Raw genomic sequence first — 15,031 nt, 5'->3', positions numbered from 1 at the left:
TTCCTTCACTCTGCGGTCCAACTCATCCCAAACCATCTCAATTGGGTTGAGGTTGTGTGATTGTGGAGGCCAGGTCATCTGATGCAGCACTCCATCACTCTCCTTCTTGGTCAAATAGCCCTTATACAGCCTGGAGGTGTGTTGGGTCATGGTCCTAAATGATAGTCACACTAACCGCAAACCAGAGGGGATGGCGTATCGCTGCAGAATGTTGTGGTAGCCATGCTGGTTAAGTGTGCCTTGAATTCTAAATACATCACTGACAGTGTCCCCAGCAAAGCACCCCCCCCCCCCCCCCCACACACACACACACACACACCATCACATTTCCTCCATGGTCCTCCTCCATGCTTCACTGTGGGAACCACACATGCAGAGATCATCCGTTCACCTACTTTGCTTCTCACAAAGACATGGCAGTTGGAACCAAAAATCTCAGATTTGGACTTAATCAGACCAAAGGACAGATTTCCACCGGTCTAATGTCCATTGCTCATGTTTCTTCTCTTCTTATTGGTGTCCTTTTAGTAGGGGTTTCTTTGCAGCAATTTGACCATGAAGGCCTGATTTCACACAGTCTCCTCTGAACAGTTGATGTTGAGATGTCTGTTACTTGAACTCTGGGAAGCATTTATTTAGGCTGTAATCTGAGGTGCAGTTAACTCTAATTAACTTGTCCTCTGCAGCAGAGGTAACTCTGGGTCTTCCCTTCCTGTGGCGGTCATAATGACAGCCAGTTTCATCATAGTTCATCATTTGAACTGTTCTTGCTATAATATGGACTTGGTCTTTTACCAAATAGGGCTATCTGCTGTATATCACCCCTACCTTGTCACAACACAACTGATTGGCTCAAACGCATTAAGAAGGAAATCAATTCCACAAATTAACTTTAAGCAAGGCACACCTGTTAATTGAAATGTATTCCAGGTGACTACATCATGAAGCTGGTTGAGAGAATGCCAAGAGTGTGCAAAGCTTTCATCAAGGCAAAGGATGGCTACTTTAAAGAATCTAAAATATATACTTTGATTTGTTTAACACTTTTTTGGTTACTACATGATTCCGGATATGTGTTATTTCTTAGTTTTGATGTCTTCACTATTATTCTACAATGTAGAAAATAGTAAAAATACAGAAAATCCCTGGAATGAGTTGGCTGTGCCCAAACTTTTGACTGGTACTATATGTAAAATGCACATAAAATCAAAAGTGTTATATTTGGATTCAGCATTGTGTCAGGTGAACTGTTGTCCTCACTTTGGTCTAATATTTTTTCCATAATCTCAAAACTGTTCCTGTTCATTTGCTACCATTTTCATATTTCTTCTGTAAGAAACATTTCAATTTAGCCTTATCCATATAGGCCAATTCCCACAAGTGTAAAGAGTTAACAGGAGAACATCCAGACCTCTGCCACTAACACAACATACATTGAGTTTGGACTCAATGGATAGAATGAATGACTGTACAGTACAAAGGGCTGGCCAAGGCCTGTCATGGTTGAGGTTACTATGGTTGTTTATATGGGGAAACTGGTCCTAAACCTGTGCTTAGGGAGGTTTACTAAGCAGACAGCTTTTGGATCATAGCAGCAATCCACTATATTTATGGCCTGGTCTCAGATCTGTTTGTCTTGTCTTGTCAATTCCAACCATGCTTGTCAACTCCTCCAACCTACTCAGTTCAGACTCCTTGAAACGATGCCCATTTCCTTGAACATGTGTTCTAAAGGAAGGAAGTTGGAGGTGGCTTTGCTTGACATGTGAACATCTAGCAGAAGATCACAGCTGAATCATGTATTTATATGTCAATAAACATGCATTTAATGACAGAGAAAGTTGAGTGAATTGAAACCAGCGACATAATACTCTTCTATTATGAAAACAGTTTGGTTTGAGTTAGTGAAGGGAAGTTCAGTTCTCACTGTTTGTGATGTTATATACGGTGGGATCTGAAATTGACACTTGATAAATATGAGCAAAAATAACTGCATAAAATAAATAATTCAAATACTGAGCTATATTGTATGCAAAAAAAAAATGTGTACTCGTACAATTGCTCAGAGGTAGAGATTTTGTTTAACAAGTAATACTTTTTTTTTCTCAAAGAGAGACAATTATTGACACCCCTGTTTTCAATAGGATAATGACACTGAGCCTTTTCTGAAGTGTTTTATGTGTTGGAGAAGATATTGGGAGGGATCTTAGGATATCAAGGATCTGGAAGGATTCTGTCTATGTGCTTATGGGCTGCCCTCTTCAATTCAAACCATATGTTTTAAATTAGTTTTAAGGCCAGAGACTGAGATGACCTTTATTTGGTTCATCGCACTCTAGCGACTCTTTGTGCCGGGCCAGGCACCTTCAGGCTGACTTCGGTCATCAGTTGAACAGTGTTTCCTCTGACACATTGGTGTAGCTGGCTTCTGGGTCATTTCGACGCCAAACCCACCACTGCTGTAACAGCTGACATAACTTGTCATAATATGGTCATAACACTGTCAAGACACATCTAGATAGATCTGTTGTGACATATGCTAGTCGGAATGAGGAAACTCAAATATCCGATTTGCTATCTAGTTTCCTAGTTCCGACTAGCATGTGAACGCGGCAATATATTGCTTTATTTCTTTGGCTGGTTATGACACCTACAAAAGTATCGAAACCCACAAAAACTCCCACACAAGGCAAACCAATCCATTACACCATAGCCTGCTTGTAAACCATATGTATATGTTTTAAATAACATTGTCAAAAATGTTACATATTAAAATATCATTGTAGTTGCACACACATTGATGTCAAACATGCACCTACCCCAATACTGTGTTGCTGATGACTGGGATAAATGCAGGAGCAGTTTTCAGGAGCAGGTCAAGACACCCTCTTTGTGGCTGATGACTGACATAAGGGCATGTATGTGATAGGCCTATCTGGCTTATATGAAATAAAGATAAAATACAAATTATAGTAACAGTCATAATGCTTCTTGATGGTGTCAAAGCGTATTTTCTTAGTCCAAGTAAAGTGACACAGGATGTCATAATGCTTCTTGACAATGTCATAAAGTGTATTTTCTGCAAGTTATTCAAAATACAATGAAGAAAAACATGATTGTAAAAAAATCTTTCCAACAAAAACAAAGGATTTTAATCTAAATCGTATTATTTATTCAAACGTGTTTTTTTCCCTGCCAAGAAGTTTCCTTTAGTTCGTTTCTGCAGCCTCCCTTAAGGTCTTCATCTACAACCCATGATGCAGCAGATACATTACTTTCTCTGAAAAGTAAAGAACAGAAATCAGAATAGAGTATTTTACAATGCAGTGACGGCTCTAAAGAAAGCTGAAAAATAAAACTTCATACCAAATACATTATGGAAATGGCAAACACTTTCTCAAATACATTACAATCCTGTTTTCTCAGTGTTTTCATTAAAACAGCTCTTAACTATTAATGTAGGTATCTAACAGTGTTTGTTTAGCTAACATTAGCATCAGTAAGGGGTGCAAGTCTGGTTTTAGAAGTGTGGGGGAGTATAACTTGGCTGTGGTCTGTTTAAATGTGATTTGAAAAAAATTGGGGGGCAGCTAATTTCCTGCATTTCTACACAATCTAATATGACCCATGGCCCGAAAGCTGTCTCTATTTAGAACAAAAAAATAAGCAAAAATGCCCACAATCATCAAGCTAGGTAAGAGCAGTGGTGTAAAGTACTAAGTAAAAATACTTTAAAGTACTACTTAAGTCGTTTTTTGGGGTATCTGTAATTTACTTTACTATTTATATTTTTGCCAACTTTTACTTCACTGCATTCCTAAAGAAAATAATGTACGTTTTACTTTTACTACATTTTCCCTGACACCCAAAAGTACTCGTTACATTTTGACAGGAAAATTGTTCAATTCGCACACTTATCAAGAGAACATCCCTACTGCCTCTGATCTGGCGGTCTCACTAAACACAAATGCTTTGTTTGTAAATTATGTCTGAGTGTTGGCGTGTGCCCCTGGCTATTCATCAATAAAAAAATACAAGAAAACTGTTTGCTTAATATAAGGAATTTGAAATGATTTACTTAATATACATTTTAGCAATTCCATTTACTTTTGATACTTAAGTATATTTAAAACCAAATACTTTTAGACTTTTACTCAAGTAGTATTTTACTGGGTGACTTTCACTTTTACTTAAGTCATTTTCTATTAAGGTATCTTTACTTTTACTCAAGTATGACAATTGAGTACTTTTTCCACCACTGGGTAAGAGATCATTATTAAATATGTTTAAGTGATTAAGACTGAACTAGATCAATGATTATTCAATAATCAATATTGTGTTGTACCTTTAACCAATAGCCTAACAACTCGTACAAATAAAGTACAAAGATGTAACTTTTGATTGTCCATATTAAGACATCCTCTATATCAAAGTGTAGCCAGACCACCCAGCCAGCCCGAGCCGCCTACACGCCTGACCCCCCTCCCCCCCCCACCAGTCTAGTCAATAACTCTACTCTCTCCCCAACAACTTCCTTCCCATCTTTTTTTTGTCTCAGGGGAAAGGTTTGAAAAAGAAAAGTTTAATAAAAACACACATATACCTACACATTAACACACAGAAACAGTACATCCTCCATAGCGCTAATAGTACTGTGGAGCTCTTTTTGCACACAAGAAAGCTCGGTCACCCCGTCCTGCCCCTAGGGGTCCACGGCCCTGCAGCGCCCCAACCCAACACACCCCACTCATCTTTAGGATATTAGTGAAACATTGATTATTGGTTTCAGGTGTGTTAGGCCACGCCAGAGTGACAACCCACAGTACGACAGACCCCCACGGCCAGCAGCTAGGGATTGTCTAAATAGGTATCTCCCCTGATGTGGGCATGTATTCAATACAGACTCCTTTTGACTGTAATGGTGCTGCTGGCAACAATTTAATTACGTTCTTTTGCCGACGTTTACTGACACCAGTCATATTCAACAGGTGATGCGCGTTCGTAAAATCCTCAGTTATTCTGCACTCGGACACACTCAGAGGAATGTTTTGAAATCGGAGTAGATAAGCCTGAGTGAATTAACGAACGCACACCATGTGTATAAAATATTTTCGAAAAAGGCTCAGTGCTGTTATCTTTGCAATGTGAGGTATTGAAAGGTATTAAAAACATGGGTGTCAATGATTTTGACCCCTACCTATTTTTGAAAAAAGATTATTACTTGTTAAACAAAATCTTTCTCTGAGCAGTTGCATTAGTATAAAATAAAAAAAATCCCAATTTTTGGAGTATACAATATATCTTAATATTTGAATGATTTATTTTATACAGTAATTTTGCTCATCTTTATCCAGGGTGTCAATCATTTCGTACACCACTGTATGTATGGAATAGAGATTGAAGAAAAAAGCAGTTATGAACATTTAACGGTTTTTTTTTATATATATATTTCCTTTAGATAAGAAACTGCATACATCACAAGCCCCGTTTATACCTGGTGCTTTCATAGGTTGGTTGTCCTGATCTTGTCTACATTCTGATTGGGCCCACATTTCCAGAAATGTGTCTACACAGGCTATTAAAATGTCTGTTATCTGTCCACTATGTCTGTGTTGTGACCAGATTTCCAGGTCCCTTCCTTTATGCAAATTATTTGAGTTATTCTTTCAAAATAATATTTATTTATTGTAAGATATGTTGATGTAATCAGTCAATGGGGCCACCTGTCAATGATTTTAGACGGCAGAATAATGATTTAAATGGTTTCTCTGTCCAGATCTGTCTACACAATGCATGCCTGACTACCTCCGGAAGTGGGCAGAATGATCTGATCACAATCAGATCACAATGTGTCTTTTGATTTTCTATACCTGCCTAAAAACGTGGGCATAATCAGAATTTGGACAAGATCCGGACAAAGGACCCAAGTTAGAACCAGGTATAAACAGGGCTATAGAAGATGAACAAATAGTTAACAATCATCACATGCAGTTTCCTTCTGTACAAAAAAGAAAAACATATTTCAATTCCAAGTTTCTTTTGTACTATGTACATATATTATACAAAGAGTGTCCTCTTTTGTTAGTTTGGATACAGGAGAGAGGCACAGGGAGACAACACTGAGTCCTGGGTCGTGTTAAGTAAGCACTCCGTTGTAAAACATTTTCCTGTTTTGTGCCTAATGAACATGTACGCGCACGCAGACACACGCACACCCAGGATACACCACAAGTCAAAGGGTTCTCAGACTAAACAATCAAGACCAACTCATCAACTGCATGTGTTCATTGTAAAAAAACAAGAAGAATGTTTTTCCTTGTATTTTGAGGTGTCTGGCTTTTTGTGAGCAAAAGGTGGTACTGTACTTTCATTCACAGCCAAAGGGTGGTCTAATGTAGGTTCTCCACTATGAAGCCAAACCAGGCGGAACCATAGAATTCCTGTTTTGAGAACAGTGAGAAATTGAACAATTCCATTCATAACTGATACTTACCAGTCTATGGAGCACGCTACTGAAACATTATATTGACAACATACTTGATCAAATGTCTTTCAAACAAAGTACATTTGGCAATGTTTTCATCCATGTAAACAATACAACAGGCACAGTGACACTATACAGAGGGTTGCAGAACTCTCAACAGTAATAATGATGATCTGGGTTGCATTCAAGATCACAACAGCATTTCAAAGTGTATTTGGTATTGAGCGGCTAGCTCTCTGAAATGTTTCCTGTACTTGTTCACTTGAATGCAGCCCAGAAAGAGAGACAGATGGAGGAAAGAAAAGTTCAATTATTGCTTGGTTCACATTTCTATATCCCAACATGAACACAACACGGACAGGAGAGTTTTGCGTTATATTTCAACATTTTTAGAGGTAAATATTCTGATCATATTCTCCTACTACAGTTTCCTTCAGAGTAGCACATACCGTATACGGTATTGTAAGTAGTACTTTAACCGCAACACACTTATTACAGAATCCTATTCTGCAGTACTATCAGATTAAAAGGGTTTGGTCCCTCTGTTTTCAAAACAGCAGCCCACAATGGAAAATAGTCAAACTAATAATGTACCAAAAAGTATTAAAAAGGCAGGAACAACAACCCTTGGAGGATAATCATTTTTGAACCAATCAGTTGTAGGATGTCTCTCTGTATTCCTTACGGATGCCCTCCCAAACTCAATCTCCCACAATCCCAAAGTCTTGTTGGCACAGATATAGGAATAGAGTTCCATAACCCCTCCATAGAGTACCGTCAAAAACTAAAGTGCAGTAAAGTAAACACATTAACTATCTTCATAATTAAAAAGGATAATAAAAGGCTGTTAAAAACAATACGTTTTAGTCCATATAATCTCCGTTTAGAGGAGAACCCAGTCAGTCAGTCCATCCAGTGCTTTCCATCAATCTCTCTCCATGTGTACGATGCTCCCTCTCCGCAACCCCAACATGACCACACTGTGACCACTCTATAACCACAGGACCAAGATACTGTTGTGATTGATCCAGTCTGCCCTATCCTGTTATTGGCACATATTTTGGGTCAACACTGGAGCCTGGAGTAGTGTCAGCTGCCCGGTTCTGTACACACACCCCTCCAGGTTCAGATTACGTTTTCGGTCAGTTTCACTACATGTTCTACTCCGGTTCTAGTGTGGTTCTGGTCCAGTTCTAGTCTTGTTGTGTTCTGGAAGCGAAGGGGTGTGGTACACAGAGGCAGTAGTTTGCGATCCAGCACTTGAGGTTCTTGTAAAATATGGCAGAAGAAGAACTACGGTCGATGAAACCTACAGGACAGAGAAAGAGAGGGAGAGAGACAGAGAGAGCTAAATGAGGAGTTGATTTCCAAAACGCTATATCCACCCATTTTAAACATTTGTGCTTTCTCATCAAAAATGATTGCTTATGGGTACCTTCTTGTGTGTGTAAAATATTACTGTTCTCAGATTTTTTATTAATAGATTTTAGATGTGTATGAAAATGTGCTTTTTTTGCTAAATGCTATTTTCATTGTTTAGATGGAATGGAATGTTCGTATCCTGTATATTTGACTGTGATATGTGGTTGTCTCACCTAGCTACCTTAAGATGAATGCACTTACTGTAAGCCGCTCTGGATAAGAGCATCTTCTAAATGACAAATGTTTTACATACAGATCTCATATTACTGTATTGAATTATTTAAAAAACATGTAAATATTGCTGTCACAAATGTATCATTTGTACATTTATTTATAATATTTTTCCCCGTTATTTATTACATTTGACTGTGTAAAACCTAGCGGGTCTATTTATTGTGGATATATAGCATTTAGCAAAAAAACTAAAATGTCTCTGAAATGAAACCACCAAGTGATACATTTTAAACAAATAGATATCTGTCATTGAACAACCTCATTCCATTATTAGGTAGTGAAAAAGCATACCAATCTCTTTCAGAATTTCTTTAAAACAATAAAAGGTAATTTGCCAACATTTCTGAAAATTGATATATAGCGTCTTCAAATAGTTACTGTATACAGCTTGAGGTATGGGCTACTGTCTTTGTGTTGTCTTGCAGCTTGTAGTATGGCTGTGACATACAGTACATACCTGGTGAGATGGCGACTACCCTCATGTACTTCCATTTCTGTGTTTTTAAATTCATTGAGTTCTTTACGTATGGCAGCCTACGAGGGACAAACAGAGCCAGAGATCAGTCTGAGAAAACAGTATCCACATGACTGTGCATTTGTGTATGTGTGTGCACACACATGCATGTGAGTGTTATTACCTTATCAGCAGCTGTGAGTCGTGTCCAGGGTTTGTCTGCCCTCCTGTCGTAGTCCTGAGCGTCAGCCACCTCTACGTAGTCACTGAAGCGGGTCAGGATCTTAGCTTCCCTCAACTCCTCCACTGTGGGCCTCTGACTCAACTGGGTACAGGGGGAAAAGGGTTATCAGAGAGTGCGTGTGCAGGGCCGGCCCTAGTCTTTTGGGGGCTCTAAGCAAAATGTTATTGGTGTCTGGCAGTGACTGACATAACAAGAGAAAAACTGCTGATGCACAACCAAATTTCAAAATTGTACCTTGTGTATTCTACTATTATAACTCTCAACAGTAAGTTGCGACAGAGAGGAAGAGGCAAAGTGAGAGGGATAACTGGGCCCAAAATCTGTATTCTCCAGCAGGTGGCATTTTGGGTAAAGAAAAATGGATTGGAATTTTTGGAATTCTTAGATTGTTACGAGAGTACTGATATAAGTAGGACACGTGACATCCCGGCAACTCTGAGAAAAAAAACCTATATATCGGCGTTGTGCCAGTTTTTCAAAAGCGTATAGCCCTCTCATTGGCTAGAATGGTCCCACCTGAACTTGCCCCATCCCCACTGCTTTCCATTATTTAAGACGTTTATTTTCATCTTTAGAGTGGCCACTAGAGTATCTGGTCAATATAATGGATAGTCTGTCGAAGGGAACACGACTGCATTCCAATTTTTTTTGTACTAAAATAACTGTATTTTGGGTCTGGGGCCCCCTAGCGGCTGCAGGGACCTAAGCAGTTGCTTATGTCGTTTATGCCTTGGACCTGCCAGCTGTGTTTGTGTGGTGATTGAGGGTCACCACACACACACTCATATTTCCAATGGTCTGTCATGTAATGGAAATTGATACCCAATTCCCCTCTCGTAGCCTCTTCCTCCCCTCTCTTACCCTCCCCTCTCTCACCTTTCTCGATAGGCGTTTCTTGAGCTCTCTCATCTCCTCCTGCTCCTCCAGCTCATTGTGGCCTGAGATAGGGGAGAGAAGGAGAGACAGGTTAGAATAGAACATAACAGAAGACACTATGTCAATTTCATAAGAAATGAAAGTGTGTCTTCTGCCTATCTAGTCTGTGCTACTTACGTTTGAGTATGTTTCTCTGTTCCAGCTCTTCTGTAGTTGGCCGTTGACTCAACCTCCTGAGGAAATAGAACTAGAGTCAGTCTGGACCATTTCCTAACGTGTTTTATTGTGTTATGTTTTACTTGCTGATGTCAGAGCAGGTTTTCTATGAGCCGTGACTGCTTCAGATTTACATGTATTTATTTACCACCTCAACAGTCTGACACAATGATTCATACAGCAACGAGAGGGAGGGAAAGAGATGGAGAAAGATGGAGAGGGGAGGGAGGAAGGAGTAGGGAGGGGGAAGCAGAGAGATGGAGAGGGAGATAAATGGATAAAGGGAGGGAGGGAAGAGAGGGAGAAGGCAAGTTGTAGTGAGTGTGACAAATGAGAGTGGGAGGCAATAGAAGGAAGGAAATGATTTGTGAATTCTGTTTTCTTCCTGTATTTCCCAATGATTTATATATACATTAGATGACTGATAGGGGGCGCTGTGTTAAAGCCACATGTCTCCATCTTGGCACTCCCCCACCATTATAAAAAATATTTTGGAAGCTTAGAAATGCATTTATGTGTCTACATTAGTTTTTGCTACATTTATTATATTACAGACACCTTAATGCATACTTTTAAATTATATTATGTGCACTAAACATAAACATATAAAAAAATATATAAACATTTTACTTAAAGTATAATTTTTCATGATTACTAATGTTACTGTCCCCACTACAACAACAAAAAAATACTTAAATACATGTAATTTAGGGCCTCCCGAGTGGCGCAGCGGTCTAAGGCACTGCATCGTTAGTGCTAGCTGCATCACTACAGATCCTGGTTCGATCCCAGGCTGTGTCACAGCCGACCGGGAGACCCATGAGGCTGCACAATTGGCCCAGTGTCGTCCAGGTTAGGGGAGGGTTTGGCCGGGTTTTCCTTGTCCCATCGCGCTCTAGTGACTCCTGTGGCGGGCCGGGTGCAATGTATGCTGACACGGCCGCCAGGTGTACAGCGTGCGGCTGGCTTTCGGGTTAAGCGAGCATTGCGTCAAGAAGCAGTGCGGCTTGGCGGGGGTCGTCTTTCGGAGGACGCACGGCTCTCGACCTTCGCCTCTCCTGAGTCCGTACGAGAGTTGCAGTGAAGGGACAATTGGATATCGCAAAATTGGGGAGAAAAAGGTGTAAAAAAATATATGCATTTCATTTTATTGAAATACTGTAGAATTAAATGCATTCATATGGAGGACCGCTCCTACTGCGCAGTGCCAATATGGCCAACCGGTGGCTTCAAAGCCTCTCATACATTGCATCAGCAATCCAGGGTTAATATACATGATTGATATTGCCACAACCCTCCTGTACTCATGTTCTGTCCTCTGTGAGCGTAAAATCCCACTTGAAGATGTCTGCCCTCTCACTGGCATATTCAAGATTCAAGATTTAAAAAATGTGACAGGCTCTCTGCTACTCTCCCTCCATCCTCTACCTCTCATCAATTTCCTTCCATCCTCCGTCCCTCTACCTTTCCTCACTTCCACTTCCTCTCATTTCCAGCTTAGCTTCCTCTCTCCATTATGAGGTGTCGTCTATCATGCTGTCTTAATTAGCCAGGTCACATCTCAACCAGGCCACAGCAGGGTGTACAGGCGTTGACTGGGAGATGAGGTGTGTGTGTGTGTGTGTGTGTGTGTGTGTGTGTGTGATTTCAAGCACACGTGAGTTCATCTCTCACCATAATAGCTTGTTGCTTGGCAATCGTTTTGACTGCATGCAATGTGTAAGAGCCTGCGTGCGTTTGTATGCGTGAATATGACTCTCTCCATGCGAGCTTGGTGCCTATATGATAATGTGACTCAAGTCCTCTCCGTTGCTATAGGGAGGGTGTGCATCCATATGTGTGTGGGCGTGTCTCTCACCGTGTGAGCTTGGTGCCTATCTGCTGCCTGAACTCCAGTTTCTCCTGGTCTGACTGTGTGGGCAGTATGTTCTTCTCCTCCAGCTCTCTCTGTGACGGACGGTTACTGATCTTAATTGCCAGGGAGTCCTTCCTCAACACCTTCAGAGCCAGGGTACCTATACACACGTGCACATGTACACACACACACACACACACACACACACACACACACACACACACACACACACACACACACACACACACACACACACACACACGGACAAATTGTTTTTTTTAGAGGCCAGAATAAGATCAGCAAACTTTGTCCATAACATTTTGATAAAATTGGAATTACTAGCACCACAGCTAACTCATGCACTAGCAATTCAACTGGCACAGCGGTTACCCTATCCAGTGAGAGCTACAGGATGGGAGTGTGTTCACTGTTTCCAACCCACTCTTCTGTTTACATCACCTTATTACAGAGAGGAGAGGTGTGTATAAATACTTCATAGACATAACGGGCCTCATTCAGAAAACTGCTTATGAAAAAGAGTGAAGGGAACTACTGGAACAAGGGATCTGAGGACCAGCCATGGTGTACGTGTGCGTTTCATGACATAACAGACAGGTTACGCAACACCTCTCATTCACACACCACTGTCACCTCTGCGATTTGATTGGTCACATTCAACACTCAAATCAGGGACGTGAACCACAGCCCTGAATGGAGAGGTCCAATGAAAGGAGAGCTCTTGAACCACATATCCCAGCAGCCATTGAGGCTGTTACCAGGAAGCAGGGGCACCAAGCAGAGACCAAACGGCCACCACAGTCCCAAACCAATTATGTGTAAACAATCACCTACTTGTAAAGAGTGTTTCATCTTCGTCATCTTCCTCCTCCTCTTCTTCCTCATCATCATCATCATCTTCTTCTTCATCATCATCATCCCCGTCCCTGTACGAACCAGGTAGTTCTTGATAGTCTTCCTCGTTGGGGAGGTTCTCTTTGTTGTAGTCACATGCTATCATCACCGTGGGAACCGCGTGGTGCAGCGAGCTGAGGTCAGTGAGAAAGGTAAAAGGTTAGCAAGAGATGGTGGGTGTTTGTGTGTCTGTTTATCCATGTGTGTGGTGTTAGACAGGGGAGTAGTTAGGTAATGTCAGGTTGTTTCCACCATCAGTTATTATGAAAGGAGCTATGACCTATAACCTCGAACTCATGTTAACGGCACCTCAACTCAACTGAGAAATCAAGACAGAAACACTGTAGAAAAACAAGCCAGAGCTCTCTTAATTGTCACAGTATGTGGCTCCTAAAATAATGTTGGTACCTCACTCTGCCGGGAAGCATTGCATGACTTATACTGACTGGATGTAACGGAGATGTAAGGGAGGGATGTAACAGACATGGTTGGCTTTAGAGACTCACATTACCACGCCTAAATCACACAGCCTGTCTCAACTATAGGGGAGACAAGAGGCACAGCAAAAACAAACTGCAAACCAATCACAAATGAGCCTTGAGGCAGCATCACCAATCAGCAAGCAAGCAGCAATCTAGCAACTGTGGAGCTCCCATAATGGAGAATAATGATCTCTGTTGCTTTTACAAACTCATTTTAGGCGTGCCTTACATAACATTTAGACAGCAAATGAGTAATTCAAAAAAGGGCTACAAAAGGAAGAGGATGCCTACATCTATTATGTGCTTGAGTCCATAACCACCTGCCGGCCCACCAATTAGAGTGATGGATCATGGGAGGCCAATCTGGCGCTGGCACATCAGTCACAGAGTGTGTGGGTCGATTGCAGAGTGTTCTCCACGTGTGTGATGTGTCTGTGGACAGATGGAGATGGTGTATGTGTGTGTGTGTGGTGCTCTAAAATGGTCTGAACTGATTAGACACCAGCCCATGATACACATACACCCAGAGGTAAAGCCAAGGCTCTGGGAATTTGTGCAGCTCTATATCTGAAGCTGAAGTCAACACCAGCCATGCTGCTCTCCAGGGAAGGTTTCGATTAAATGGTCTCTGTACTGAGATGTGTATGACTGACCAGACGTTTGAAAATGCTGCCTAGAGTGCAGATGTAGGTGAGCCAGTTTGCTACAGCAGAAAAATAATCCTGCAGCAATAGGACATGTGAATTATTATGTGGATTGTAATTTATGGACATTTTTTGTAGGGGTTGATACATTTTCCGTAAGGGAAAATCATGTCAGAAGCCTTTTAAAGCCTCAAATACACCAAGTTTTTAATTTCCTTACGGTAACTCTCAATTTAACCCTACTGATTAGAAACCCTTAGTCACATGATAAACAAGCTCCTTAACGACCCCATCCAACTCACTGCTGTAGTGTAGACACAGGGCAGGACCAATGGGAATAGGGTACAAGGCAGACTGGATATGTGAACCACTGAATCCATCCACATGGAGGCATGGATACACACACACAAACACATACTTCGCCTTAATCCTCACCTCTTGTATCGCTGCATAGTGAGGGCCAGGGTCTTGTTGAGTTCCTCGATGATGCGGCTGGGGGGGTGTAGGGGCACAGGGAGGGTCCCGTAGTGTAGGGAGTGGCCCCCCAGGGACCCCACGTGGTGGGAGGGAGGGGGGCACTTCTGAAAGGTGAGGGCCGAGGGCTCCATGCTCCCCCCCGCACCCACAGGCACACAAATCATCAGCTTCTTAGGAGGTAGAGGAGGCGACAGCTTCATGGACATACAGGGCAGCTTCACTGGCATACCGTCTAGAGGAAGAGAGAGAAGAGAGAGAGAAAAATCGGAGTCAGATACACACACTGATACACCCACACAAACGGCACGCTGGTGGGCTGGTGTACAGTAAAAACAGAAAGCAAAGTAAACGCAAAGAATGACACAGGGATACACGCATAGACACAGAGGATTACAGGGCTAGACCTGTGATGTGGTTGGGCAGCCTGTTGAACGGTTTGGGGGGTAGCACTGGGGGTTGTTTTTTATGTTTTATGGTGTGATGTGATGACTCTGCCCCAGCCCCTTCGCCTGGATACACCATAACCTTCTTAGTGGATGGAGGCTGGCTGGGATTCTGGGTGTGGTCTTGTGGACACGCCCCCTCTCCAGACATCTGGAACTCAACTGTACCTGGGCATAGAATAAATCAATCAGATGATATGTTAGAACAGGGTGAATGGAAATGAACCAATAGGTGAGCGTATTGGGAGAAGGCCTGAGATTTGAGAAAAACATTGACCAATCAGATGT

General features: G+C 41.6%; 1 protein-coding gene across 3 annotated transcripts in view; it reads right to left on the bottom strand.

Moving 5' to 3' along the window:
* Window positions 1-6,546: 6,546 nt before the first annotated feature.
* The window catches only part of LOC106584070 (phosphatase and actin regulator 1), an 89,549-nt gene continuing 81,064 nt past the window's right edge, over window positions 6,547-15,031 (bottom strand). For all 3 annotated transcript variants that reach the window (XM_014168910.3, XM_014168909.3, XM_014168908.3), the window contains 9 exons: window positions 14,705-14,911; window positions 14,259-14,532; window positions 12,638-12,831; window positions 11,789-11,945; window positions 9,892-9,947; window positions 9,715-9,776; window positions 8,779-8,919; window positions 8,598-8,674; window positions 6,547-7,793 (listed from right to left, as the gene is read on the bottom strand). In XM_014168910.3, coding sequence (XP_014024385.2) covers window positions 7,778-7,793; window positions 8,598-8,674; window positions 8,779-8,919; window positions 9,715-9,776; window positions 9,892-9,947; window positions 11,789-11,945; window positions 12,638-12,831; window positions 14,259-14,532; window positions 14,705-14,911 — 1,184 coding nt within the window. In that variant the 3' untranslated portion in view covers window positions 6,547-7,777. The remainder of the gene's footprint in view (window positions 7,794-8,597; window positions 8,675-8,778; window positions 8,920-9,714; window positions 9,777-9,891; window positions 9,948-11,788; window positions 11,946-12,637; window positions 12,832-14,258; window positions 14,533-14,704; window positions 14,912-15,031) is intronic.

Source organism: Salmo salar, chromosome 23 (assembly GCF_965601325.2).
Source record: "Salmo salar chromosome 23, fSalSal1, whole genome shotgun sequence".
Classification (NCBI taxonomy): Eukaryota; Metazoa; Chordata; class Actinopteri; order Salmoniformes; family Salmonidae; genus Salmo; species Salmo salar.
Note: the sequence above shows the minus strand (reverse complement) of the source record. Positions and strands in the feature narration are given on the sequence as shown.